At 30.6% G+C, this 10,485-nt stretch overlaps 1 protein-coding gene across 7 annotated transcripts in view; it reads right to left on the bottom strand.

The window, feature by feature from the left end:
* Positions 1-563: 563 nt before the first annotated feature.
* The window catches only part of LOC148610078 (peroxisomal leader peptide-processing protease-like), a 13,487-nt gene continuing 3,565 nt past the window's right edge, over positions 564-10,485 (bottom strand). For 5 of the 7 annotated variants that reach the window (XM_088542116.1, XM_088542112.1, XM_088542113.1 and 2 more), the window contains exons 2-10: positions 8,870-9,660; positions 8,334-8,482; positions 6,442-6,591; positions 5,676-5,822; positions 4,200-4,321; positions 3,582-3,670; positions 2,687-2,781; positions 1,231-1,308; positions 564-672 (exon numbers count right to left, since the gene is read on the bottom strand). In XM_088542116.1, the coding sequence (XP_088398242.1) occupies positions 659-672; positions 1,231-1,308; positions 2,687-2,781; positions 3,582-3,670; positions 4,200-4,321; positions 5,676-5,822; positions 6,442-6,591; positions 8,334-8,482; positions 8,870-9,615 (1,590 nt within the window). In that variant the 5' untranslated portion in view covers positions 9,616-9,660 and the 3' untranslated portion in view covers positions 564-658. Of the gene's footprint in view, positions 673-1,230; positions 1,309-2,686; positions 2,782-3,581; positions 3,671-3,784; positions 3,824-4,199; positions 4,322-5,675; positions 5,823-6,441; positions 6,592-8,333; positions 8,483-8,869; positions 9,661-10,316; positions 10,459-10,485 lie in introns of those variants that run through there. The other 2 variants (XM_088542117.1, XR_015914724.1) reach the window with 2 other exon arrangements.

The raw sequence follows: 10,485 nt of genomic DNA, 5'->3' as shown, positions 1-10,485 counted from the left end.
GAGGGATTAATTATGCAAACAGAAAAAGAATATACCCTTGGTTTACGATCAAAAACTGTAGGTACAGATCTAGGATAAAAAGCATTCTGCAACAGTGTTGCATGGCAATACCAAAAGAAATTTCTGTTTGGGAAGACAGAATGCCAACTTCATGCAAAATTTGTTGACAAAAAATGCAGAAAACTTTTAAGTTAATTTTCAAAGTCTAAGACCCATGACTCAGCAAAAAATCAACAGCTCATAACAATGTTTGGACTTAATCAGTAACTTGCCATGGGCAAAAAATATATCAAATGAATATCTGCATGCATGACGAAAAAAAGTGTGGAAAGTCTGCATGAAATTTCTAAGTCTAAGGGCCATAACTCAGCAAAAAAATCTGACTGGAACAAAATTTGAATTTAATGAGTAACTTGCCATGGTAAAGTGTTGTACCAATTATCAAATGAATATCTGCAAGCATGACGAAAAAATTGTAAAAAAACTGAGTCATTGCATGAATATTTTAATTCCAAGGCTGATAATTAAGGCAAAGGTCACCGGTAATGAACTAAAAAATCACCTTACAATGCATTTGATTTATTTAAAAATAAAAAAAAATAACAACAACAACAAAATCAATAATTATCACAAGTTCTGGTGCAGAATAATCCCAGGATTACAACTTGCTGGCTGAAATGGAAAGTTGCTCTCATCAAACTCAGGAAATTAAAAACAAAACAAAATATCAGTTGAGTTCCAAAAATTGTAAATACTGAAGCAAGCTTGACACTAATTTAAATTGGACAAGTATTAAATTCAAAGATATTATACAACACTAGTAATTGGAGTAGAAAATTACATTAAAAAAAGTAAAAATGTGGCCAATTCATTAAAGAAATTATAGACAAAGTTTAATTATTCATTTAAATATATTAAAAGATTTTTTCTGGTACAATTTTCTTTTTTTTTATTTTTCCTACCAAAACATTCCATAAGCTAGTGAATGAATTTTACACTAATAAGATGGGAATGTATTACAGCACATCATCAGCCCACAGTTTTCATCTAAGTATATAATAGTTGAAGGTTCAGAAGTTGCTCTTACAATTTATGTTGAACAACAAACATCTAGATTGACTCTGTAAATTACAACATTATAAGCGAAGTCAATAAAATTGGACCTACATAATTTTTTTTATTCTAACATTTATAATTCTCTGTACACCAAAATAAAAAGAATAGACTTACCTCCCTTTGTCTGTTCTAACACCCATAGTCCCCTAATATGTTTATTTTTTACCGACATGTTTTTTAAAACACTGGCATCTACAAAAAAAAACAAAGAATCTATCAACTATTAAAGATCTGTCTTCTTTAACAACAATTGATAAACCATATCTAAAGCTATCAAAAGTGGCAGTCTTTATCAAGATAAGACTGAAGGCAATTAATGCATTTCAAAACCTCTGAAAATCCACTTTTATTTCTAATTCAGGAACAGTTAAAGACCACATAACCAGTCTAGGTTTTTTAGTCAGTTGTTGCACTTATGAGATAAAAATTGTGTAGATTTTATATGAGTACTTTGCAAGAGTTATCATTTTTTTATTTGTTTTAGTGAGTAATGAAGTTATGGTTTTCTCAAAAATACAAATCTGTTAAAGTACAGTGTATGTAGACTGAAAATTCAATATTTGTTTTGTGTGGTTTTTTATTTTTTTCTGAACCTTGCATTGCCTCTACCATTGGAAGTGTGAATTTTATACGGATTGGTACTTAAGGTTCAGCTAAAGTCAATATCTAGGACATTCCTTAATGAAATGTTTTCATTGATAGTTTTGATAAAAAATTAAATTTAGAGCTGAAACATTACTGAATGCATCTTAATACGTATTTAACACACAAGCACAAGTCAAAATTAGGAAAAAATGTTTTATAACATCTATATATCATTAGCAACAAAAGTGTAAAAACATCATATTTTAGAATAAATCTACAGCTGTCAAAAACAAGATTTGAAGGCTGAAATTCATATAGCTGGATCCTGTTCCTAAATGTATTATGCAGTGCAAGCTACCATTAATTTTCTTGAAAAAAAATTCCGATGAATCTAGATGAATTGAGATATTTTATGCCAGGATCCAGCTAAATACCAACACCAATAACATAAAATATTAAAATTTTCATTAAAATCTTGCAATTCAACACAAAATATTGCCATCTCGCACTTCACTAGACATTAAGGCTACAGCATATTTGCATTTCCAAATAAAAATCTGTTCTGCTAAATCTGTACATTTAACACATCTGTTGTTAGCAAAGTATGGCTGTAGTAACATGTTTTGTGAAGGAAGGAAGCATGCATATATGTAGAATACTGTATATAGAAGCACTAAACAAACCAATGTTTTCAGGAACATAACAATTGCATTCTTAACATCTTGACTAAAATTATCTTGACAATTATGTTTACTTCCATGCAAATACCTTGCTTAAGATTTATTGATTTCGTAAATAAAATTAAGATTACTATTTCTAAACATATGTATGTTTTGGGATTCTAAACCAGTCCTTAACTTATTCAAACCGAATCATTTATTTGAACATAAAATGTGAAAAATATCCACTATTACATAAAACGTTCATGTTTGTTACAAATTTGTTTGAATTTGCATTTGTCAAAAGTTCACTATAATTACAATACCTTTACTTTCCATGAATTCATGTAAAAATCCAGCTACAGTTGCTAAGGGAACACTCATGTTTATGTGTGGGTACAAGGCTTTTGATGACATATCTCTATCAATAAAATAAATAAATGTTTATGTTGGTTACCATGACGAATAAAATTGAACCATGAATCTTATAATAATTAAATTGTCCGTGTTGATTCCCTCACATATTCACACATAAAAGATCGATCATTTCATTAAATGTTCTGTCAGGGATCCACAGGAATATGCATCAAATTCTTTCTGGGATATTTCACAATCAAATCGATAAACAGTCCACAGTGAGATGATTATGTGATTGGTCAAATTTTAAGATATTCAGGTTAACCCTGATCTAGCCTAAAAGAGAAGGTTGTTAGATCTTTTATAGTACTACATTTTAAAGAAAGAGGAGGTATAATATCAGCTAAATACTATAAGCGAATTAATTTATGTTGTGTAGTAATTTTTGCTATTTTGGGATAGTCCGTGAATAAATCATCTGATAAATCTGACATAAAAAAGATGCAAGTAGAAAGAGAGAAGAAAAATAAGTAACTTCATGAACAGTTGAACAGACCAGTTTTCACTCTTACATTTTCTTATAAAAATGTCACAAATGTTCACAGTGTTTCAATACAATATCATTTACATCTTTCTTGCATGGATTAAAATGGTGAATGAGGAACCAAACCAACCATGCAGATGGGGGTGAAAGAGAAAAAAAACATTTTCCTTCATCAAAGTTCAGAAAAAGACAAGTTATGTTAGTACACTCCCTGAGGAATTTCAACAAAATAATTATTATCATATTGATAAGTTTTAATTATGTATTATAGATTAAGGATCTTCTTCTTAGCCAAAATTATGGACCAAAGGTATACACACTTGGCATTGCTAACTGGTATTCCAACAAGTTCACCAAACTGGTTCACCAATGCTCCTCCACTGGCTCCTGCATGAACTGCACAAGTTGTCTGGTATAGTTATAAAATAATTACTATACTATTCATGATAAATTAAGACAATCTTGGCAGTGGATGAAAATTTCCTAATAAAAACTACACAAGAATTTTTGTACAGGTACTCACTGTATCTATTTTTATGTTGTCTTTTCAATATTTCTTACCCTGGATTAAATAATAATGACAGGTAAATCTAACAAAATATACATTTATAATATAGTAAATCTATACAAAAACAGATGATGTAATTTGAAGGGTTTTAAAAATTTACATATATACAATGTACCGTCTGTGTATCATTACAGCATTTTTTTCATTTAAAATTGGAGAAATTTAAAGTTAAGAATTAATTAAAAATATCATTTAAGTTCCTTTACCGAGTTTTTGTTCTTGTGTGACAAGTTTTATCAAAAAAATATAAAATGTATATCTTCATTTATAAAATTTTTTTAAAATGCATTTATTTTTTTCCCCTACAACTACATAAAAAAATTCTGTGCAGTGCAATAAAGGGACATAACTCTATGCCATTTTTATGTACCTGAATCATGACAGGTATACCATTGACCCTGACAACTTTACTAACAATACCAGATGTTATAGTGGGTTCTAAATCTTTCTCTTCTCCAAACAATGCATGTCCTATCACATAAACTTTGTCTTCTGAAAAAAATATTCAAAAGAGTTATTCCCTTCATGCTGCTTAAATTGAAAGACCACTTAACAGCAACTTTTCTGCATTTTTTCAGATTCATTAACCTTTCATTTTTTCCTTCCATATTTCTCAGTAAATTTCAGGCCTTTATAATTAAATAAGTTAAATGACAGTAAATTATGCTTGTTTTTCAGTTGTCTAAGACAAAATTAATTTCTTTTTAAAATGTGTATTCAAACAAACAAAAAATTATAAGATAATCTGTTTTGAGTATCTGATAGAAACCAAATATGAAGAGTGATTGAGAGTGTGCGAAATAGTAACAAACATCAATTTTTCTGGTTTATATAAAATAGTCGTGATTTTGTTCTAAAATATTTTATCACTACAAATCTAAGTGCACACTAACTCAAATATTAAGGTAATGGTCCAAAAGATGCTTATAAACAAATAAAAAAAAACGTATGAAAAAAATTGCAACTTAAAACTAACCAAAATACACTTGTGGCTACTTTGGAAATAAATGGAGGAGACATGCATGGATAGGCTAATAATTAACTAGACCTTGCCCCTAATGGGACTAATACCTCCCACAGCCTGTTGAACTCTGTACATTTGGGGACAATTCTGGACATACTATTTATATTGGACACAATTTTTATGGTGAATAGACTACACAATTTGCTTTAATTTGTAAAACACCATACTCCAAACAGCAATCAGTATTATTTTTTTAGACAAGACAATAACAGAAAAAGACTAATCCCTGACAATATGCACATCTCGGTAGCCTAACACTTCATTGATTTTGACTACAATCCTGTAAGTCATTAAGGTGGAGTTATGGACAATATGCACATCTCTATATGGTAACCTAACACTCAATTGAGTTTATTTATAATACTGCAAGTTGTTAAGGTGGAGTTGTGGACATCACATCTGACCAAGTTTGGCTGAAAAACACCTAAGTTCCAACAGCTATCATTTCAACAATTTTTGTCCACACATAAAATCCTGACAATATGCACATCTCTACATGGTAATCTAGCAACCCATTACGTTTCATAACAATCCTGCAAGTCGTTAAAGAGGAGTTGTGGACAACACACGAGACAAAATTTTGCTGAAAAATGCTTTTGTTCAAAAGCCATAATTTTTTATAATTTTTGTCCAAACATAAATTCCTGACAGTATGCAAATCTTCATGTGAATATATTATATCCCACAAAGTTTCATAACAATGCTGCAAGCTGCTGAAAATAGTTTAGACAAATAGACAGACAGACAGGGTGAAACCTATATACCCCCACATATGCAGGTGGTATGATAATAATAGGCATGGAATCTAATTATGTATGGTACCTTCAACAACTGGCACTGTTCCCAATGGCACATATGGAATGGAACTTGAAGAAATTGACAACAGTGCAATATCAAACTGTCCACCAGCTGGTGTTTTGTAAACAACTTTCCCCTTTTCCATTCTGTTGCCAGTGTACTTAACCTTTACTATAAATTTGAAGAAAAGTAATTAAAATAAATTTCTGTGCTAAAGCATATACTACACTGATCTTTTTATTTTTTTTTATTTCTTAGTGATTAAAGTATTATACCCTGATATAAATAAGAAAAAGGACGAAAAATAAAATGCATGGTGCTTCATTTAGTGATCATTAACCAAAAAAATGATGTGTCAAAATCCATCAAAGTTTTTTTTATTAATGTATGTGGTTAAGCTGTCTTGATGACTTTCTGTTAATAAATTAATATTTGCTCCTGCACTGATGTCGAGAGAATACCAGTGAAATTCTTCAGTTTTGATATGTCTAGTTATACTCCATAAGAGGAGCACAAAAATTTCTTGCATGCATGTGAATATGTACTGTTAACAGAAACCAATAACTAAATGTTTTAATTGTGTATCTAAAATATCTCATCACTTTTCAATCTTTATCTGCAATGCAATTTTCTTTTATTTTGTTCATTGAGAATTCTACTGAGTTAAGCATACACAAATTCACTGATGACATTTACAGCTGAATGTAACATTGTGCCAAATAATCCCCATCAATAATTTGTGATACAATATGATTCCAACATACATGTACATCCTTAGCATAAATCTTACCAGTATTATAGTCTGATCCTTTTAACACATGACTGCATGTTAGAAGATATCTGTTATTTTTATGACCAATCACAATACCAGATCCCCAATTACTTCCAACAATTACCATGGGAACTGCATCAATAGTCTCTGACAATCTATTTCTATGAACTTAAAAATAAAAATTGTCAGTTTATGACAATTTTTGTTTACGCATTTCATTTGAAAGAGAAAGTTTTGATCAGTAAGTACTATTTTTCCCTAAAAACTGAAACAGAAAAAAAATGTTTTAACACCTTCTCTAAAATTTATTTGGCTCTTTTAAATTTCTTGAAAGTTTATTTAGTGTTTTACCTTGATAAAAGAAGTAAATATATAAATTTCAAGAAATTTTAGAACATGTTTCATGGGAATAATTTGATTGAACATATAGTAGCTTTTGATCACCAAGACATTTTGAAGTTGATATCAGAATGTCACAAATTAAAATCTTTTCCTGATTTTTACAGATTTATTTCCCTTAGGTGTTGTGTACCCACATAAATGTTATGAGCTTTCTTCTAACATATGAGAACTAAAAGGCAACTTAAAGTGATCACTAACAGTTTCTCATGAACAATGTACAGTACCAAGGAACAAATATTGTGTCTTTTTCAAATACAGTACAAAGGAAAAAATATTGTCTTTTTCAAGTACAGTACGAAGGAACAAATATTGTGTCTTTTTCAAATACAGTACCAAGGAACAAATATTGTGTCTTTTTCAAAAAGGGTACCAAAGAACAAATATTGTGTCTTTTTCAAACAGGGTACCAAGGAACAAACATTATGCCTTTTTCAAATACAGTACGAAGGAACAAATATTGTGTCTTTTTCAAGTACGGTAAGAAGGAACAAATATTGTGTCTTTTTCAAATACAGTACCAAGGAAGAAATATTGTGTCTTTTTCAAGTATGGTACCAAGGAACAAATATTGTGTCTTTTTCAAATATGGTACCAAGGAACAAATATTATGTCTTTTTTCAAATATGGTACCAAGGAACAAGTAGGTATTTAAGCAAAACATGGAATGTCTATCTAATAAATATATAGTCAAATAAATATGAAGGAACAAATATTGTGTTTTTTTCAAATACGGTACCAAGGAACAAATATTGTGTCTTTTTCAAAAAGGGTACCAAAGAACAAATATTGTGTCTTTTTCAAACAGGGTACCAAGGAACAAATATTATGTCTTTTTCAAATACAGTACAAAGGAACAAATATTGTGTCTTTTTCAAATACGGTACCAAGGAACAAATATTGTGTCTTTTCAAATATGGTACCAAGGAACAAATATTGTGTCTTTTTCAAGTACAGTACCAAGGAACAAATATTGTGTCTTTTTCAAATATGGTACCAAGGAACAAATATTATTGTCTTTTTCAAATATGGTACCAAGGAACAAGTAAGTGTTTAAGCAAAACATGGAATGTCTATCTAATAAATATCTAGTCAAATAAATACAAGGAATAATAAATGGATTTTTTTCCATCCTAACCAAAATACACAAAATACATAACTATCTACATGTATGGTTTATCTTATAAAGAAAGTATAAACAGTGGGATATCTTTGAACAAAACAACGCAGGAAATATTACCAGATAATAACTAAAGAAGAATAAGATGCATAAATAAAGGAACTGAAAAGAACACACAGAAAAAAAAACACCCACATAGAAAAGATATAACTTTTTAGAACAATTGGGATAGTGATAATAAGTGTAAAGATTTAATGTAATGGGTATTCTCTATTGAATAGGTATTTTTCCAAGCTAATAAGGTAAATAAGATAAGAAATATCCACCGAAAATTATTGAATGGCGACTAGATCAAGATCTATGGAAACCAGGCCATACACTGTCAACTTACTTGCAATAATTTTATCCTCATACATTTTATCTATCTTACAAATCCTTTCTACAGTTTTCAGAACATCAGGAATTGCACAAACTAATGACAAACCAACCCATTCATTGCTCTTCCAACATAAGGATGTGATTACTATGCCAATTAAGTATCTGAAATGTAAAAACTTTTCAAGACAAAAAATAGACTGATTCATCCTGCACTTGTAAGCTTTCTATTACTTCTTTTTGGTGCACAAGAAATCATCAGTAATGAAGCCTATCACAAGCAGGGTTACAGCCTCTCTATTTGATATTTTTTAAAGCTGAATTTCTTTTTTTTTATTGTATCGAATAATTTTATAAACAGTTAACATTTCTTGTGTACATATTATCATTTTTTCTGTCTCCCTAGGGTCATATAGCATCACATTACCCTTTTACCAGGATGCTATCTGTGAAGAACTTCCCTAATGTTTTTTGGCAAATCTTAAAAGATATGCTTTCCACTAATATTTCTGATTCCATAGATAAAGTGTGGTACAAGAAGTATTAATATACCTTGAGTAAGTTTTTCTACACAATACTGCACCACCATCCGTACCAGGAACACATCTAGCATCTGTCATTATCAGGATCCCACCTGACTTATTACTAATGATTCCAGAACTCTTATGGTTCATGAAAATATCAGGATTCAAACTTGCAAATGGTGTAGCCACAACATCTAATCTGTCTCCTTTATTGTATTGGCTGTAGTTTAAAATCTTTAGTGTACTGTTGTAGCCTTCCCAGTCATCAATTTGTAATAAAATGAAACTTGGCAAGAGTTTTTGCATTCTTTTCTGATCATCTGAAATTCCTTCATAAGAAGTATCATCAATAAATTCCCATTTTTCATCTAGTGAAATAACCTTTGATAAAATTTGTTGGAGTTTTTTAACAATGAAAATTGCAACAACAGTTGCAGAAAACTTCGAAAATGTATTTTTCTCTAATTCTGTTTTATAATGCAAGGTTTTTCTTATTTCAGCATTATTAAAATTAGATGTTAAGCCATTGCTTGAAAAATTCGTGTTTGAGTTTTGCAGTATGACTTCAGACTGCCATGTTCTAAAGCAGTGTAATAACTTTCCTTGTGTTGACAAATGCTGTATTTGACAGTCTGACAAAAGAGAAGACACAAGTGATCCATGAGTGAGTATAAGTCCATTCTTTGTGTCAAGTAAAATTCCACTTAAAGAGCGTTCCTCTTCGTTTAAAGTTATAGATACAACACATCCTCTTTCATACATTAAGTTATTCATATCAAAACTTTTTTCGAAGCTCAAATGGAATCTAAAGTACTAAATCTGAAAGCATACATTAATGAATTATAAACAACTTACACACACAGAAAGAAAAAGCATACAAGGAAAGGGCTCACAACAACCGTTATTTGGATTGAAAATGTTTAATCTAACTATGCATTGGCAGAAAATATGTCCAATAACAAGGATGTTACCCCAGGAATGATTGCTAACATAGTCCTCGATTTTGATCATATTGTAATATGAGAGCATGATTTGACTCAGAAAATCATACTCTGCCACAGAGGAACGAATTCTAGATCGCTCGCTAACAAGCCAGTGACAAACCGATTCGACTAAAGAATTATTACTTTAGCCAAGTCAATTAACTGGCTATTTAAATATCATTAATACTACAACCCTGGAAGGCCGTCCTGCCTGAATATATAAAATAATTTCAATTGATAAAATGAATCATTGTGACATACTATGGTGAAACACTGAAGTTCAGCATAGATTGCTTAAAATGTCAGTTGTGTCAGAATTCAGGTGCACATAATTTCCAGGATTTACCCTCCCCTATTAAAGGTCAGATGACAAGAGTAATCAAGAGAACCAAGGTTATAACGGTAATCAAAAGAATGTAATACAGGGACAAAGACCAGATATGGAACAGACATACACAACAAAGAACATAAAGTAACTAAAATCATACATACAAAGTAACAAAAGTAAATGAGCAACTCGGACTCCACTTAAAAAACTGGGAGCATGGACCAGGTGCACCGGTAGGGTAAGCGTCCTCTGCTTTTCTAGAAACACCCGCCGAGTTGCTCATAAAAAGTCAAGGAAGTTAATTCAAACACATCAGAATAAACAAAAATGTGT

This window comes from Perna viridis, chromosome 8 (assembly GCF_037379345.1).
Source record: "Perna viridis isolate PV_CMFRI_1.1 ecotype Kerala chromosome 8, ASM3737934v1, whole genome shotgun sequence".
NCBI classification, from domain to species: domain Eukaryota; kingdom Metazoa; phylum Mollusca; class Bivalvia; order Mytilida; family Mytilidae; genus Perna; species Perna viridis.
Note: the sequence above shows the minus strand (reverse complement) of the source record. Positions and strands in the feature narration are given on the sequence as shown.